At 40.1% G+C, this 19,598-nt stretch overlaps 1 protein-coding gene across 2 annotated transcripts in view; it reads left to right on the forward strand.

The window, feature by feature from the left end:
• Positions 1-1,691: 1,691 nt before the first annotated feature.
• The window catches only part of POT1 (protection of telomeres 1), a 57,228-nt gene continuing 39,321 nt past the window's right edge, over positions 1,692-19,598 (forward strand). Inside the window, exons 1-5 of one of the 2 annotated variants that reach the window (XM_082239680.1) lie at positions 1,692-1,720; positions 9,224-9,328; positions 13,855-13,899; positions 14,881-14,931; positions 16,941-17,055. In XM_082239680.1, the coding sequence (XP_082095806.1) occupies positions 13,861-13,899; positions 14,881-14,931; positions 16,941-17,055 (205 nt within the window). In that variant the 5' untranslated portion in view covers positions 1,692-1,720; positions 9,224-9,328; positions 13,855-13,860. Of the gene's footprint in view, positions 1,721-9,223; positions 9,329-10,419; positions 10,548-13,854; positions 13,900-14,880; positions 14,932-16,940; positions 17,056-19,598 lie in introns of those variants that run through there. The other variant, XM_082239679.1, reaches the window with a different exon arrangement.

Genomic DNA, 19,598 nt, shown 5'->3' on the forward strand with positions numbered 1-19,598 from the left:
TTGCCATTTATTTGGAACTTATTGAGGACTCTCTTGAGAGACACAGGACTCTCTGTTCTACCAACATTCTTTGGTGCAGAAAGTAGCGGACAGATATTGAGCAATTGGTCCCGCCATGCTTCCCCATTTGTAAAATGAGACTGATGATTGACGGCTCAGGATTGCAGTTAGGTTGTTAGATACAGATGAAGAAAGCAATTATAGGTTTGTATATTTTATGAAGCACTTTGTTAATTGTTCTGCCACTGTAAAACCTGATGTGACGCTTCTGTTGCAGAGATCATGCACATATCCGAAAGGTCTGGGTCAAGTAATGAATATGATTGATATTTTCTACTGGAAATATTTTCGACTTGCTAATTAGGACTCCCCCCCCCCCCCCAATTTCTCATTTCAGGGAACAGTTGCTGCTTCCTATCCATTAAGTAAAGTGGGAAACGGGACATCTTTCTTCAAGATTATACTTCAAGGTATTTTAACGTATAGTTATTGGTTGTGTTAGTTGTGCACCACAGGCAAAAGTTGTGGGACTGCAATAATGGGGATAATAACAGATATAGTGGAAGATCTAAAAACAACAACAACCCAGTGCCATATGCTTTTACAAATGGGAGAGATAATTTATTTGAGGAGGCATCTGGAATTCTGAACTAAAAAAGTATTTTCCAAATTATAATATTATTTATTTAACTTCACTTTTTAAACAAAGTACCTCAAACCACTTTACAACAGAAAAGGAATAGCAAATACAGTAAAACCAACATGACACTAAGAGAGCAAAATCTGAAGCATTCATATTTTTGAAAAAGGAAGACCTAAAACATCCCATCCCACTAAGGAGACCATGGATTATCAAAAACTAAAGGCCTACTGAAAAAGAAATGTTTTTGCCTGGGCCTAAATAAGTAATGGTGGATGCTCCCTTGGGAGAGCATTCCATAACTGGGGAGTCGTGACTGAGAAGCCTGCTCTTTTGTCAATACCTCCCTTGCAGGGGGCACACAAAGAAGGGCCTTGAATGATAAGCTCTTGCTCTGGGTTGGTTCATAGGAGGAGAGGTGTCCTGGAGTTACTGGGGTCCTGAGTTGTAGAAGGCTTTATAGGTCAAAACCAGCACTTTGAATCAAGCCAGGAAATGAATTGGAAGCTTGCCATCTTGCCATCTCACTGCTGAATTCGGCACCTGCTGTAATTTCCAAACCATCTTCAAAGGCAGCCCTACATATAATGCATTGCAGCAATCTATCCTAAAAGTTACCAGAGCATAGACAACAGAGGCTAGGCCTTCCTCTACCCTTTTTAAAAATTTCACAGTCCTTATCTTGTCTTTTGATGTTGGTCCTTGCCAGCAAGGTTATCTGGACTTTCAACTACAACCTGCTGCTGTGTGCTTCATTGATTGCCTGGTGGACTACCGCTCATTTTGTGGTCCTTATTCTGGCCTTTCGGGAGCCGCCTTATGTACAGAGATTTCCCCCCCCCAGTTTCATAGCTCACAGGCGTGAGTGTATTGTAATGTCCCTGGCCTCTCAGCATTTGCGATACCCTTGTGAAATCAGAGCTGCAAGGTTTTCCTTTAGTATATTCAGATAAATGTTACGGTGTCACTGTTCCTGTGTGTCTTTCAGAGTCAGAAAACCCATGTTCTAAGGCCGGTGCTATCAATACTTATCTGTTTGGGAAGTTGGCAGAGGATTGTGCCAGCGTTGTACATCAAGGGGTAAATGCTTTTATTTCTTTCATTCTTAGATGTTTATTTCTTCTTGTGAACTGTTTTTCTACTGATCTTGTTGACCTAAGTGTGTTTACACGATCAATGCATGCGGCTGCCTTTTTGACTGGGTTAAGGTGCTGACTGGTGTTCAAATGAGTAGCCTCTGTGGCCCGAAATCCCTGGGTGCTATTCACCCACGTATTTCGTGTATTAAAGCTGTATTTGTGTTCCTTTTCGTCGCTGGAATCTGATACAGTACTGTTTGCTTGAACAGCACTATGGCATCACCTAATGGCAAAACAGAAAGAAACACCTCTTCAAAATAGTACTCTTGTCTTCCACCTCAGTGACAGGGAACCAGATGTTGTCGGATTCCAGCTTCCATCAGCCCCAGCCAACATGACCAGTGGTTGGGGAGGAGCACAAGTTTCCAACCCTTGCTGTAGTTACTTACATACCCAACAGGTCACTGAGATCTGCTCTGCAGGACAGTTTTTCCTTCAAGGCCTAAGGATCTCAGAAGCCTGCTCCACAGTAATGCATAGCAGGTGAATTTACAGCGTCTGAAAGTCGCCAGGTGCATTTTGCTTAATGTCTGCACCATTTGGAGCTGCATGCCTCAGGATCCTGGGATCTTGACTGTTTTCACACACTAGCAACACATCCTGTAGCATTCTGTCTGTGATATTCTAATGGCACAATTGGAATGAATTTCAGGAACCAAAAAGTTGTATTGAAAAACATGACTTTTGATCCATCTGGCCCCCCAAATGGCAACTAGACGTTCTGTTTTGGCAACTGTAACTCTCTCTTAAGGAGCCATTTGGCTCCCAGCTTATATACCGTATTTTTCGCTCTATAACACGCACCCGACCATAACACGCACATAGTTTTTAGAGGAGGAAAATCCGTAGGCATGCCACCCATAGGCATTCCCTCCATAACACGCACAGACATTTCCCCTTACTTTTTAGGAGGAAAAAAGTGAGTGTTATGGTGCAAAAAATACGGTATTTGAGATTCTATCACTGGTTAGTGGGGCTGCCTGTTCCATGGAACAGCATTCCTGTTGAGATACAGGAGACACCCATTATTTACACTTTCTGGAACAACTGGGATTGCCTTTAAAACTGTTTTCCAGCTTTAACTGCCTGACTATCTATTTAGCCTCTCTTTCTGAAGTCCAGTATGAGCCATGGGTAGTCTTCAACTAAGTTCTTTTCAAAGTAGACCCACTGAAATTAATGTCCATGACGAAGTTAGGTCTATTAATTTCAGTAGGTCAACCCCAAGAAAACTTTACTTACTTACTTACTGAATTTATATACCGCCCTATACCCAGAGGTCTCAGGGTGGTTCACAGAAAAGGTCATAATATATAAAATCAAAATAAGAACAATAACCCAATAACAACCCCCCCAAATAGAGCCACATTTCAAAACGGTATTGAATAGCTGAACACCCCCTTTCCCCCCCTAAATGCCCTTTTTAAGTAAACATCTTAAGACTAGTTATCTGCCCAGTTGAAAGTTATGGTAATTACCGGTCATGCCTCTGTCTTTCTATTTAGTTTCCCTCCCCCATTTGTAATGAGCAGCTTTGCTTGCAGACTTTTATCCCAGCACAGCAGAAGATGTGTAAAAGGAAAAAAGGAAAGGGAGGGGGGAGGCCCTGTGGTAGTGGTGGTCTACCTGCCAGTATTATAGTATAGATTGGGCACTGAGAAATGATTTCAAGTTAACTCTTCTACCACATCGTTTAAAGTGTCTGAAACTTAATTAGCGCTTTGCACCCTTCTTGATAAAAGGAGAAGTAGTAAAACAAGGCCCAAAGCACCAATTAGGAGATCACAGAGATCAGTACTGAGGACCTGTACTGGAAACTACAGCCCTTGAGCTGGAAACTTCAAACAGAGTTGAACTAGCATCAGAGTATTCACACCTCCCTTGTGTCTTGAGCCGTGGTTATGTGGACTTGTGCGTGTTGTTTTTAAGAGGCTTACTATGAATATGATAGAGGGAGGATAATCTCAGTTCCTTTAAAAAAAAACACAAAATGTAGTGATCAGGCCATTTTAGCAAGCCTGTTGAACTTTCTTTTAAAAAGTCATTGATTTAAATAGTAAATTGTGATGCAAGGAATTTGGGGTTCCCCAATGGGAGACGTAAACGGTAACAGAAAAGGGTATATGCATATTATGTTGCTCCTATGAATACCACTATTTTGAAAAAAATTACTGTATATGGCACCAAATGTGCTTGATGCTTGCATATTAAGCATATATAGAAGATATGCTGGTGTTATGAATTTCTGTATTGGTAATGGGTGCATTTCATAATTTAGTGCTAAGAGCAAAAGCACCATTCTTCGTGAACTATACACTCAAGTTGCGGAGCCATTCTGGTGTAAAACTTTAAAAAAATTAGATTACATTCTGAACTACTTCATTCTGCACCAATATAAAATTTAGTCTAGTCAGCTGTCCAACCCTTACTTGGCAACCAAGCTCCAAAATAACTTATGCATGCAGTAACATCTGAAAATGCTGGAATGGGAATGAAATATCCAGGAGCATAGCTCTTTTGGTTTATGACTTACTTTACACCAATTTTAGAAATATACATTGCAGTCCTGTGTGTGGCTCTTTGGAATATATGCCATGTTGAGTTCATTGGAAATTCCTCCACTCATTCTTTCAATTTCTATACTGCCCATCATCCGAGGATCACAGGGTGGTTTACAGTATAAAAACACAAAAATACAAACCATGGTAACAAGCAAATACACCCCCCCCCCCAGTTTAAACGGCCAGATTGTTTAATTAGCCAAAGGCTCAATAAAAGACAGTTTAAAATCGCTTCTTTGAAATATCAAGCAGATATTGTGCCTGAGTTAGGTGCCTTTTTGATAACTAAGTAAGATTGTCCACAAATGCTTAAGGTTTCCCCTCCCCATTTCTTAAAGGCAGGTTGTGGTAAGAAACTTTACCCATGGATTTTTTAGTTATTTTGTTACAGAGTTATTTCTCATTTTTTATTGAAAGGAAGATGGAGCAGTGGCATAACTAACTCCCCTGCCCCCCTCCCAAAATGGTGGTACAGAATAAAATTCATTGCACCCCGGTAATTCCATTGCACATTAAGCTTTGTTGGAATTTGTTCTAATCCTTTTAAAACAATTGAATCTGTCTGTATCACTTAAGTTAGCAGTCTCCCACCCACCCTGGAAAAACATTAAGGTTTGGGGTTTTCAGTCATTTAAAAGAATATCATCAGAGACTGCTGAAGTAGCAAAAAGAGCAATCATAGCACCGCAGTTTGCTAAAAACTCAGCCTTAATCGGAAAGCTCTTTTATTTATTGTAATCAAGTAAACACACGGACAAAAGACATGCAGTAAAAGCTAACGGGAGTGTTGTTGGTACAAGATTGAATGCAAAAGATGAAGCGCTGAGGCTAAAATGCTTCTCAGGAAGAGCACATCCATCTGGAAGTACTTAGGGGGCACAGGCAAAATTGAGACGGCACTTTAAAACTCAGACAATGCCAGAAATAACTAAGGCAAAGGAGCCTTTAACTTGCATTGCAATTCCCTGTGCTCAGTTTCATTTTCTCAGGTATCTAGCTTAGTTTCCCTGCCTGTCAGTAGTGCAGTCTATCAACCTTCTCTTTCACCCCCTCCCTGCTTCCATTGGAGTTTGCCAGGTAATAAGCTGAGGGATGAGAGGCAACGTGGATAGCTCTCTTTTCCTCTTTCTTTCTCTTTAACCTGACTGCTAATGGTCCAATAACTGCTGGCATCTGCAATCTTAGATGGCAAGTGCATGCAGAAAATCCAGTACCTTTAACTTCTTCACTGCTGAAAGATATCCAGCTGCTCACTCAGAGCAAGCAGGTGGATCTGGGCTAGCACTGAAGATGTTAATATACAGGGCATTTGACTCTCAGAAAGAGAGAGAGAGCACTTAAATCTAGCCACCAGCTTGGCTTGACTTAACTAGAAACAGCATTGTTGCTGTAACTCCTTTGAGTCAATAGGGATAAACAAGGTGCTATGTTTGGACATAACAAGAAAGCAGTGAAACAGTATTTCAGTAGTTTGATGCCCTGCTTCTTAATTGCTTTTCTACTAAAGAAGGCTGACCCTGAGAAAGCCACAGTTCACATACGGTTTTCTAAACAAAGCCTGTCCCGTCAATAATTTTACCTGTGCAAGGCAAGCTGAAATGAATATAGCTGGGCAAAACTTGCAAGTGTACTTTTCCAAAAGTTGCAGTTGGTGCTGGTGCAAGGTAATTTTCTGGGAGATCCTGAGCTAAGAAACTAAGATCTTCAAGCAGTAATTAAATTTTGGCGCTTGCCTTTTGAAAGTTATGTCCATGTTTCTTAGTAACTTGGGAATACAATTACAGAATGTAAATGTATTCTCTTTTATTCTCTACACATTTTCTGTTTATGTTTGCAGGCTGGGAACCTGTGGCCCCTCTGGCTGTTACTGAACTACAGTTCTTTTCATCCCCTCTCATGCTCTCTGGGATGATTGGAGGTGGAGTCCAAGAACATTTGAAGGACCACAGATTCCTCTCCCTGATCTGCATAGTCAACAATCTATTTGAATGATGTGTTAATTTAACAGTTCTGCAGTTTAAATAAAAAAAATCCTTCCAGTAGCACCTTAAAGACCAACTAAGTTAGTTGGTCTTTAAGGTGCTACTGGAAGGAATTTTTTTATTTTGACTATGGCAGACCAACACGGCTACCTACCAGTTCTGCAGTTTGTTATTCATTCCCCAAAATCATCAATATAAATGATACGTTACTACATTTGATTTTGATTATTCAACACGCCAGTCTTTGAGAGTGATAGATCGTTAACATTTGGCAAGAGGATGCTATCTGGCGCTGACTGTAGTTGGGCATCCAAAAACATCTGCCAAGCTACAGGTTTTCACACTTGCTTTGGATAATGGGTTTCTCTTTCCTGTTCTTGTTAAAAGTGAGCTTTAAATACCATGTACTCCCCAGTTAGTGTTAGAAATTCAGATATATAAGCTAGGTGCCAAATGGCTCCTTAAACCAAGGTTACAGTTGCCAAAGCAGAATGCCTAGTTGCCATTTTGGTTCCTGAAATTCATTATGATTGTGCAGATAAAATGTAAGTGATGGAATTCTGGAGGATGTGGTATTAGTGTGTCAAAACAGTCAAGATGCAGTGATCCCCAAGCATGTACCTCCAGATGGTGGAGCTGTCAGGCACCATCCTTTCACCCAGGCATCTTCACTCGGTTGCAAGTGGCCAATAGGTGCTAAATGTGCCTAGCTAATTTTTTTACTGGAAAAACAAATATGAAGTGTTGTGTTTAAGCCCTCTGTGGTAAGGTAAAGGTAAAGGTACCCCTGCCCGAACGGGCCAGTCTTGCCAGACTCTGGGGTTTGTGCGCCCATCTCACATCTATTGGCCGGGGGCCAGCGCTGTCCGGAGACACTTCCGGGTCACGTGGCCAGCGTGACAACGCTGCTCTGGCGAGCCAGAGCCGCACACGGAACGCCGTTTACCTTCCCGCTGGTAAGCGGTACCTATTTATCTACTTGCCCCCGGGGGTGCTTTCGAACTGCTAGGTTGGCAGGCGCTGGGACCGAGCCTCTGTGGTATAAGTATATATTGAATTTTGTGTATACCACTATCCCTCTGTGGTAGTTTTTGTTTTGTGAATGGTGCCACGGACCCCCTGGGTGGGTTTCGCAGAGCCATTGGGGTCCACAGACCCCCCATCGGGGACCACTGCTCTATCATATCCCCCCATTTTTATTTTAATCTAAAAATCTGCAAATGGTACACAACCCTCCCGAGTCTCCATTTGCCATGTTGGATGTATCAGATAGGGACCTCATAATAACAGAATCAAGTATTTGCTAACTATTCTTTCTGATTTGGGCCACTAATCGGAGAGAGTGAAGTTTGACTACGGTATATTGTACTGAAATGAATCAGATTTCAGTGTAGAACTTATATTGATTTTAGTGGGATGCATTTACCTAACTTCATGTAGATTACATCCCCTTTTTGACATTAGCTTCAAAAAAAAAAATGCACAGAAAGAGTTTATCCTTTGTCACTTTCCTGTAGAAATCAGAAAATGTGTGTATGTATTTTACTTTTCCTGTTTGCATAATAACTTTCTATACTACTTATTCTTGCAAACTGGTACATAACCTCCACCCCCAATCTGGGACTATTTTATGCTAGTGTTATTCCATTATTGCTTCAGCTTAGATTTCAAATCACTGACTTTTTTTAAAAAAACAACAAAACAAACAAACCCACACTACTTAAAAATGCTATAATGGAAAGTGCCATTACAAAAGTCAGTCTCCATAAAATGGCATCCTTTGACGTTAACGTCAGTTTGGCTATTGAGCAAATACCTTATTTGTGTAGGAGGAAGCAGAGGGACTGCAGAAATTATTTTTCTTTCTGATTTATACAACTGGCAAAGAGACCTTTTAGAATTGAGTTTTGCACTCATCTCAGAATTTTTATAACAAATGTCTTCCATAAGTGACTTAGATTGTCCATCACCTTTCAAGCTATTTGAATTTTTCAGCTTGCTAATATTGTTTTGTTGGAAGAGTTGTTGTTGTTTTTTACCCTAATCTTCACAGTACCGAAAAGGTCATTTTGCTCACTCCAGTAGTCAGATATCAGAAACCAGTTCTTCCGTGCATTTTTCAAAAAGTGCCATTTAAGTTCCATATAATCGATTCTCTTGATTTATCAACTTCTTATTTGTCACAGATAAAATATTTAGCTACTCTTTTGTTATTTAAATACTGGCAACATTCAGACCATGAAGCTTTGCTCCATTGCTCTAGTCTTATGAAAGATGAATTGTAAGTTTTCGTAATGTAACATCTAAGTTCACTGATGACCTGCAGATCATTGGAACACCTGTGTATGCTAAAATATGTAATTTGAATCATAGAATTGTAGAGTTGGAAGGGACCGCAAGAGTCATTTAGTCCAGCCCCCTGCAAATGCAGGAATCTCAAGAATGAATTTTAAAAAGATTGATACCATTTGATTTTTGACAGTGGGTAATAGCTAATTCTCAGGGTAGATTCATTGAAATCTATAGATATGTCCATTGATTTTAGTGGGTCTGCTCCAAATATGACTAACATTGAATATTCCTCCATGCAATTCTTGATTTAAACTATTTCGATGGAGATCACTGAAGGCCTTTGTTTTCCCCAAACACTATCCCAGGTAAAGTTAATGACACATTTCAGTGGAAATTTTAGACCTGTACATAAATATTTCATATTGAAACTTTGGTTGCATCATACCTTTACATTTTTCTTTTCCAGAGGCTTTCCTACTCAGCAGGGATTTGTCATATTTTCTGAAGATCCAGAGAAATGTTTCATCAAATGATCTGATCACTAAGGACTCCAAAAATATGATAACAAATAGCAATAATGATGCATTTTCTCTCTCTCTCTCTCTATAGGACATCATAGTGGTAGCTGGATTCAGCATAGCTAAGTCCACCAGTGATGCTGATGGGCATTGCTGTCGGCTAGAAGTCTCTGACGAAGCTGGGTCAACTATTTATGTATGTTTTTCAAGCTTTTCTTCTCTCCCTTCACTCCAAAACTTTCTTAATAAGAGAGTCGGAGAGGCTGTGGATTACTAAAAAGCACATCAAGGTCTACTTTAAAAAGATAGAAGAACTTTACCCTTCAGCATACTAACAACTGAGATTCAGAGAAAACCCTTGGCTACAGCTGAGTGTCTAAGGGGGCTTTAGACTTGCATTTGTGTATCAAACAGCAACCCACCAGATATCTTAGAATTGGAAATGGACCACAAGGGTCATCTAGTGCTACTCCCTACAACGCAGAAATATTTTGCACAATGTGGGGCTCAAACCCACAACCTTGAGATTAAGAGTCTCATGCTTTACCAACTGAGCTATCTCTGGTGATAAAGACTCAGATGGCAGCAATCACAGAGTTTGTGCCATGTGGAAAACTATTTTTGATACTGAACAGGGTTTCTAAGCAATCTGACACACTATGCGGGCCGCTGCTGCCCAAAGGGAAGAAAGTTAGCATTACTCAAATGCTTTGAAATGTGTGTAACTCATACAGCTCTGTCTCTTAGCAGTGTTTATAGGGTAGTTTTGTTGTTGTTGTTGTTTAGTCGTTTAGTTGTGTCCGACTCTTCGTGACCCCATGGACCAGAGCACGCCAGGCACTTCTGTCTTCCACTGCCTCCCGCAGTTTGGTCAGACTCATGCTGGTAGCTTCGAGAACACCATCCAACCATCACATCCTCTGTCGTCCCCTTCTCCTTGTGCCCTCCATCTTTCTCAACATCAGGGTCTTTTCCAGGGAGTCTTTTCTTCTCATGAGGTGGCCAAAATATTGGAGTCTCAGCTTCACGATCTGGCCTTCCAGTAAGCGCTCAGGGCTGATTTCCTTCAGATTGGATAGGCTTGATCTTCTTGCAGTCCATGGGACTCTCCAGAGTCTCCTCCAGCACCATAATTCAAAAGCATCCATTCTTCGGCGATCAGCCTTCTTTATGGTCCAGCTCTCACAGTTTTAGAAAGGTGTAAAGTCCTATTACTTCTCTTTCTCTACATAAAAATGTAAGGCTGCCATTGCTGGGCCTCCATTGGAGGATTTGTAGAGCCACATCACAATCCTGGATTTGCATGATGTTGGGGCAGGGGAGCAAACATGAGGCAGGATTTAAGATGGAGTTTTAAAGAACAGCAAAAAGTTTGCGTAAAGCAGAAATAGAGGGACACAGAGGAGCTGGGGCAGGTAAGGGGCTTGAAGGGGCTGTGAGGGAGTGCAGGGCTTGAGGGAGCGGAGCTGCAGAGATAGAGAGGCCGGACTTGCTTTGTAGGAATGGGGAGGCTGAAGGAGGTGATGGCGGATTTGGGTGAGGCGTGAAGGGAGGGATGGGACTAGCAAGGAGGGTGACGGCAGCAGGGAGCTTGGTAAGCAATGTGAGCAGGGGCAGAAGCATATATATTTACAGCGGTACCTCTAGTTACGAGCTCAATTCGTTCCGGAGGTCCGTTCTTAACCTGAAACTGTTCTTAACTAGAGGCGTGTTTTCGCTAATGGGGCCTCTTGCTGCCGCTGCACGGCCGGCACATGATTTCCATTCTAATTCTGGGGCAAAGTTCTCAACTTGAGGTAACTGGCCTGAAAGTGAGATGAGCGCCACAACCCCTTAGTTGCCTTTGACTGGACTTAACTGTCCAGGGGTCCTTTACCGTATATACACACACCCCTGGGAGAGTATTGGATGTTGCTGTGGGAACCCTAACTGTTATGGCTTGGGCCTATAAATCCAGTTGTGCTGTATTGAAGTACCGTATTGACTCGAATATAACCCAAACCTGAATATAAGCTGCACCTTTAAAATTGGAGGGGGGAAAGGAAAAAAGAAAAACCATCCAAATATAATTCGCTCCATTCCTTGCTGCTTCTGGCTGCGTACTGGGTGGGAGCAACGCTGCGTTGCCGGCGGCCTTTCTTCTTCCCCGCTTTCTCCCTTCCTGGCTTTGGGGGAGAGGATGGGGGACGACGCACGGGGCGGGTGCCGCTTTGTCGCACTCCTGGCGCTGTTTGCCCCGCACTCCTGGCTGCATACCATAAGGTTGCGAATATAAGCTGCACTTTAACTTTTCACGGTTGGAATTTGGGGAAAAAGTGAGGCTTATATTCAAGCCAATACAGTAGTAGCAATCTATAGTGTTGCTGCTTTAGTTAATGGGGAAAGGCCCCTTGCCAGATTTCCAATAGTATTAGCCTTGAATTGACATAGACTTGGAATGTTTGAGATTGTGCTGAGTTGGCAGAGTGCAGCATATCTTTTCAATGCTTTGTGTCGTTTCTCTTGGATAGCAGATATGCTGTAAATATATTTACATAGTGATAGCTTTGTTTTGGAGAATGGATAAGAGAACTAATATTTCTATAGAGTCAATGGATTTTAGCTCTGATCTCAAAAAGTCATGTTACCGTAAGCCCGTCTTATAGTACTTGGAGGGATGGTTTTTGTAATTTGTGTAGAATATTTGCCAAACTGAAAGGCAACTCTGATATTGCAGCTATGCAACTAATTCTGTATGCCCAAAGGGAGACAAATTTCTCTTCAATTCGTCATGTACTCTCTTGAACCTAATGTTTAGTTCATTATTTGCTGTGTAGTTAATTATAATTAGGATATGGTTGCAGCATGCCTTTATCAGCTATATGACAACCAGAATGTCAGAATGGTGAAGCTCCCTCAACATTTCCTCTCCACCTGTTGAGCTTCACCAGGTTGGGTGTTGGATAACTAGGTTGAAATTCCTTCCCCAACCTGGTGCCTTCCATATATTTTGGACTACTGCCCTCATCATCCCCAGCCATCACAATCAGTGGTCAAGGATGATGGTAGTTGTGGTCCAAAAAGTTTTGTGGGTGCAAGGTTAGAGAAGGCTATTAGTCATATTTTATTTTTATTAACATGGAACTTCTCACAAACCCTTTTTGAGAAAAACGAAAGGCACATGTGCTGTTTGCTTCCACTAATGAAAAGTTCATTTTAGATTGGAATTAAAGACCTAATCATGCTGTATTAGCTTAGCAGTATGGACATTAGGAGAACCTTTATTTTTAAAATGATTCTTACAGTTGCATGTATTCCTGGGGTTTGCATCTTTAATTTCCTGGAGCACCCTGTGATGTTTTCTACAACAGTAATGTGTAACTTAATGAAAGCAGCCAGATTTTAATCATTTCATTGTTTTAAAAAGGCACTTGTACAAGTCTGTTCTTACAAACATTATTTCATTTAAACCAGGATTCATTCACCAGGGCTAAGCTATTTTCAGTGCCAGGGTTCAGCCATGGAACAGTTAACACGTGAAGTGAGTTTAAGGGCTTATCCACATTTACCCTTTGCTTCGCTCTTTCCAGGGAAAGGTAAGTGTGGATCAGCCCTAAGTGTATGCAGAATCTCCAGTGTGTGACCACAACCAGCTTACATATACCTGAAGGCCCCCATAAACAAATAGTCTGATATAAAGGGAGTCCAGAATTCTAGCGCCTCTTACTTTGGGAATTGTTGATGTTGGTTAGAGAAGCCACATGTTATCTTTTCATAAGATAAAACCATGAATACTGGGGGAGTTGGAAGACCACCAATAGCAGTGTGAAGCCTGTTTTGGCCCTTTGCCTGCCTGACAGACAGGTAACAGGAGCCCTTAAGGTAGTTTTTGTTTCTAAACAATACAGATACAGTAAGGGTGGGATGGAGAGTTAAGGGAAGCAGGTTACAGTTTGCAAGGTGCGGGGAAATAACAAGGGAATACTACAGCTACAGTCAAGCTGACCAGAGTTTAGGCATGTACTTAAGTGGATGCATCCCAGATGTCCAGATAAATGTCTGCTGCCCAAAGTAAACTGCCTGTTCAAAAGCAGAAAGGATTTGGAAAAGGGATTCTCTCTCTCTGTTGAAGGATTTGGCTTCACATTCATGTGTGCCCACAAGATCCAGTTTGCTGTTTTACAATTCACAAAGCACAAAATATAGTTTGGGGAATGTAGGCATCTGTGAAGTTCAGTGAAGTCCCTAAAGCACAGTAATCATTCAGGCAGCTGGTAAGACATGCCCATCTCTAATACGATAGTGATTAAATTGGCACCAATGTAAAATCAATACCATAACTTGCACAAATCTTAAATGCTATAAAACGTATGAGTCCAGTATGAATACTCGTGTATTATCTTTATGAAATGTGTTTAGCGAGGAGTGAAAACCCTGGGCAGAATTCCATTGACTACTGATAGTGTTGCCACCTCTTTTCTGGCCTTGCCCTCGCATCTATTGGAGCAGCTTGAAACAATTTTGAGTAAATAAAACTTTTCTTAAGATCAGGAGAAGGGCCAGTAAAAAAAGAGGCAGCTCTAAGTACCCAAGGGTAAGTGGTTTTGACAAATGCAACTGAAAGATGAAAAATGAGATGCACACATTTTGTATAAAATTTAAATTTGAAATTCTTGAGGGATTCTCATTTGTGCCATTGTAGGCTGGGGTAGTTTTGAAGACACTTTGTTGTTGCTTTTGTAGATAAAAATGAAGAGGAAAATTAAAACCAGAGAAAGCACCCACCAAGTAGGTATTCTGTTTCTATATCTTTGTAGCATTGAGTGTTAAAATGCTGATAATAAATTAATTCATATTATTTCTTAAAGACTTGTTTTAAATTGAAAGAGCTACTTTGAGTGAAGTTCTTTTTTGGATCCACACGGCAGTGTAAAAAAAAAATGCTATGGTTTGTTGTGTCATCCAAACCTTGACCATGGTTTGTTTTCAAACAAATCACTGTCTGGGTTTGTATCACATGACAAGCCATAGTATGGCTTGTTTGAACTCTGTGGATGGGAAGAATTCATTCTGGGGCCGGCATGGCAGAATAAAGGCACACCCATTATTAACTCATAAACGAAGTCAGGTAAACTGGCTTGTCATGACATGCCGACTAGGTCCTAGGAAGCCATAGAGTACATTTGTGCAGTATGTTTTATAAAATACAGAAATTTAAATTACCAAGGGAAGAATTATCCCTCAATCTATCCCAGTACAGCCCTGGAACCTTTAGGAATATTTTAAGTCCTACCCATTTGATCTGCCCTTTTGAGCTCAGGGCTAAGTTGTGAAAGGATGGAGGGGTTTTAGTGAATTTTCTTTACTTCAATTTTATTTTGATATTGGCCATAATAGAATTATGCATTATTAAACTATTCTGTTCTGTTAGTTTGTGTGTTTTTTTAATACTTAACCCCAAATATTTGAGATAAAGTAGTCTATAAAAATATAAATGTTTGTTGATTAGAATTGTTGGTTTACATAAATATTTAGGTAGCATTTGCTATATGTTTGACATAAGACAATTCACTTAAATTACAATGTAATAAAAATGCATACATTTATTATTTCTATCTTTTAAGTTACCTATACATAATAGATTAACTTCCAGCATATATTTGTTCAAAGAACAAAGAACATCTTAAAATATTGGAATAAGAAATCTGAAATTGTCCTTATTGTCTTCCAGTTTGTTCTAACAATCTTCAATTCTGTTTTTCTCCACAGGTTTGTACTAGGTCATCCAGTACAAATACTGGTTCAGAAACTGTAGCCATGGTAAGTTTTGTTTTGATGTTTCTTTTATTTTTGTTTTAAATTGCAGACGGCATCACGAGTTCGGTGCCTGAAACAAGTTTTACAGCAACTTTAAGATGGACTGTAGAAATGGCTATAGATAAAATAATTTTGCATTAGCTGCTGTAGGGAACACAATTACAAAAGGAATAAGGCAGAGAATAGATGTCCAGAAATTTTGAATAAATCCAAACACATGCTGGTGAGGCTGGGAATGCTTTATGAATGTGTTTTCCAGCTACTTTAATTTGTCTTACGTATATAGAAAAATTCTTTTCAAGCAGCTCCGCTAAATAAAAAATACACCCGGCTGTAGAGGCTCAGAAACTCTGGCAAGTGTGCTAATTTCCTGAACATCTTGGAGGTGGTCTGCAAGTATTAAGACTGTTATTAGGCTAGCCAGCAGAACAAGGCGATGACAGAAATAATTAAAATGCCTGTGGCACCTTCTGCTGGTTGCTGGAGAAAGTACAAAAATTCATGCGTTCCAACAGCCTTTCCAAAACTTTATTAAAGCAAATATGCTGTATCAGGAGAGGGCAAACCATGCAGATTTTTTGACATGTGTACAACTGGTTGGCAAGATTCTATACTCACTAGGGCCAGACTGAAATTCTAGTGTGTCAAAAATCAATTGGCATAGATCAAAAATCAGTTGGCTTTCTCATTCTATATGTTGGACCCATGTGTTTTCTCTTCTCATGGTAAGTAGCTTACACACATATTCCAACCACAGAATGTACAGCAAATGGGTTTTTTAAACATCCTGTGAAATGATCAATTGACATGTGTGATAACTATTAAAACTATGGAAATTAATCAGGGCTATTGTACTAGAAACATTTAACTTACAATTGGACCCGGTGGTTTTTTTTCTGTTAAACTATACAGATGGTTTAGTTATACAGCAACATAAGGAATCTGTGTCATTGTATGGTGTTGGCAACAATAATTTTGTTGGCAGAAAAATGGAGATCAGCAACGATACCAACCATTAATAAATACAGAGAGAAAATGTAGGAGTTTGCTTCAATGGCCAAGCTAGCTTGTTATGTCAGAGAACGTAACAAGATGAATTTGCAACAAATGAGTAGGTGCTTATTAAATATAGTAAGGATTTAATCAAAACATGTTGTGGTTTTACCCTGTTTTGAAGTTTGGTTTGTTGAGGATAATTAAACAAATTATTTAATCTATTCTTGTAGGTTATGATATAGGTTCTTGTCTCTTTCTTTCCTTCACTTAGATTAATGCCTTTTGAAATAATAAACAAATTTGTATCTGCAAACGTTTTATAGCTTTAACTCTGCAGATGTACTATTTAAATTAGAAAAGCAAAAAAAGCTAGTGTTTCTGGAATGGTCTGATATTTTCCGTTTGCCAGGAAATAACACTTGGCTGTCTCATAAGAAGAGTCCTGCAGGATCAGCCTCGCAACATATATAAGTCATAGCTTGCAGCAATTGATAGCCTTATATTCCATGAATCTGTCCAATCCCCCTTTAAAACCACCCAAACTGGTGGCTGTCTGCCTCTTGTGGGAGCAAATCCCATAGTTTAATTATGTACTGTATAAAGAAGCACTTTCTTTTTTCTGAGCTGAATTTCCTAGCATTCGGCTTCATTGGATGGATCCAGATTCTAGTATGAAAATAGTCACACACACCCCAACATCATTTTATACATCACAAAGCATATCTACTCCCCGCTCACCTTTTCTGTACAGTAAAAAAAAAAAAAAACCCACCCCAAATTGTTATAACCTTTCCTTATAGGGGAATTCTTCCAAAGGAGGAAGGAGTATTCTGATGGAATGACCAGTAGCAAAGAAAAATGTTTTGTTTGATGTTCATAATGGACCTGATATCTAGGCCCTGTATCTAAAGTAAGTTTTGGCAAAAGAAAAGAAGAGAGAGAAGAAGAAGCTTGCCGTTTTAAAATAGCTACAGAATTTTTCTTGAATGTGATCACTTTCTGTTTTGTCTTGTTAGCCTGTTGCCCCCAGCTACACATACACCCCTCTGAATCTTGTTAAAGGCGGGACTATTGTCAACCTCTATGGTGCTGTGAAATTCTTCAAGCCTCCATATAAATGCAAAGGAACGGGTATGTATTATTAAATATATAAAACTCACAAGGTGTTCTGCTTTAAAAAAAAATCTCATAGCAAATATGAGCAAGAAGTCGATTATGGGTCATTGTAGGATTTCTGATCGGCTTGCCGAAGGTCGGCGGTTCGAATCCCCACGACGGGGTGGGCTCCCGTTGCTCGGTCCCTGCTCCTGCCAACCTAGCAGTTCGAAAGCACATCAAAGTGCAAGTAGATTGCTCTGGCGGGAAGGTAAATGGTGTTTCCATGCGCTCCTCTGGTTCACCAGAAGCGGCTTAGTCATGCTGGCCATATGACCCGGAAGCTGTACGCCGGCTCCCTCGGCCAGTAAAGCAAGATGAGCGCTGCAACCCCAGAGTCAGCCACGACTGGACCTAATGGTCAGGGGTCCCTTTACCTTTATGATTTCTGATAAACTGCTCAATGCTTCCTGGATGCTTGGATTCCTGTAAAGCAACGGTTCTCAACCTGTGGGTCCCTAGATGTTGTTGAACTACAACTCCCATCATCCCTGTGCTCTAGCCTTGCTAGCTAGGGGTGATGGGAGTTGTAATTCAACAACATCTGGGGACCCACAGGTTGAGAAAGGCTGCTGTAAAGAATGCTTGCTCAGATTCACCTTGGTGAGCCACCTTGGTCTGTTCCACCCTTTCAGTGACTTCTTTTATGACATTCCCGCGTCAACTTTTGGGTTCAGTGCTGTGTGCAATTGGGCACATATTGGTCGCGCCTAAAATGGGGGTTGCCTGTTGTGCTCAGTAGTATCACTAACTCCAAATTAAAGTTTGGAAATGGGAGTTTGTTGTATCGTAACTTGGAGTTTATAGTGGTTAGGGCAGATGAAACCCTGACCATGATTAGCTTTGAAAAGGAAAGAAATTAATGCTAGCGTGGCTAGGAGATTAGGCAGCCCAATGTCTTCGGCAATAGTTGAAAGTTTTATTCATTCGTGGAGAAGCTGTGGAAACCTCCCTATTCATTGCACACCATTTGATGCAACGGTGAGAAACTCAAGAGGGATTTCTTTGCTCTTTGGGGTTGACAAATAGAGGAACATAGTCTTTGGTCATGGTGTTTGAAAATGGATCTGCTTCCTTCACTTCTTTTGTTTAAAAATGAACATGACTTTAGTCGCACAAAAACCCAACATAGTTTGTGGTAATGGTATTTAAACATAAAACTGTTGGAAATATTGAAAGATAAGTGTTTTCACATCCCACTTAAGAAAAAAAATATGAATAAAGCACCATGAGGTACAATAATTTATATGTCAGACCTTTAAAAAATGGATGGGGTAATTAAATTTGGTATCAAGAACTGGTAATGGTCCATCTGTTATTACAGATATTACACCATATGCTTTGTCTATTTTTCCACAAAATGAAATTAAAATGAATATCATTAGTTTCATCTCATATTCACTTATAAACTAAAATTATATTGCAGGCATGAACCTGGAAAATAATGTGTCTGCTCTAATTTTGGAGGGAATGGAGCGATTTGCATATTGGTCGTTAGTTTTGTGATAATTTGAGCTGATGATAGAAGGCTTTCTGTCATAGAAAGAACTTTCTAAACTGGTCAACTTCTTTCATAATGGTGATCTTGTATCCTGGCAAGGCAGACTGTGGCAGTAATGAAAATTATTTTTATCCCGAATTCCCAGGAAACTTCTTTTTTTTTTTTTTAAGTGAACCCATCTTATTCCTTTTGGGGAACAAAAGCAATACTTCTGTAGGTGATACGTTTTACAAACAATTTGTTAAGTTTGACCATTTGGGGAAATAGTTGTGCTGGGTTTTGTTTTGTTCTTTTTTTTTTTAAGGCTGACTATCTTCTTGTGATGGTAATCCTTTCTTTAACGGATTTCTTTAGAATGATTCAAGATCTTGTTTAGGCTAAAACTGGAATGAGTTGCGTTGTAGCTTGTAAATTTCGTAAAAAGCCCACTTATCTGTTCCGACATCATTGGATCACTAGGGTACTCATAAAGCACATCAGCTATTGCCATCTATCTCTTCTTGAATTAAATTTAGGAATAGAAATAGATTTAAAATAGATGTTTGAAAAATAGTGTTGCCATTATTAGGACACAATGATCTGCTTCAAACATAATGCTAAACCATAGCTTTAGCACTGTGTGAACCCTACCTAGCAGCTTAACTATGGTTTGTTTCCTGACAACAATCTGAAGCCATGGTTTGCTGATTATTTGCAAACTTTAGTTTGTGTGAATTATGATCCGGTGCTATGTGTGAATCCGGCACTCTTCCTTAACCATGTTTGTTTGGCGAGCGTCTCAGGTGGTCAATCTATAAAGGAATGAGTTTAGTAATTGGAAAACAAACTAAATTTTGGAGAAATAAGCATACTTGCCTGTTTGTGGGACAACTGGTTTCACTCATGGTTTGTTAAGCAAACCATGGCTTAGTGTTATGTGTGAACAAGGCCTCCATATCTTATATTGTTTCTGTGCTGTTCTCCTATGTAGTTTGTAGAAGATTAAGAAATAAGTAAAAGGCACCCCTGACCATTAGGT

This window comes from Podarcis vaucheri, assembly GCF_965113315.1.
Source record: "Podarcis vaucheri genome assembly, chromosome: 10".
NCBI lineage: Eukaryota > Metazoa > Chordata > Lepidosauria > Squamata > Lacertidae > Podarcis > Podarcis vaucheri.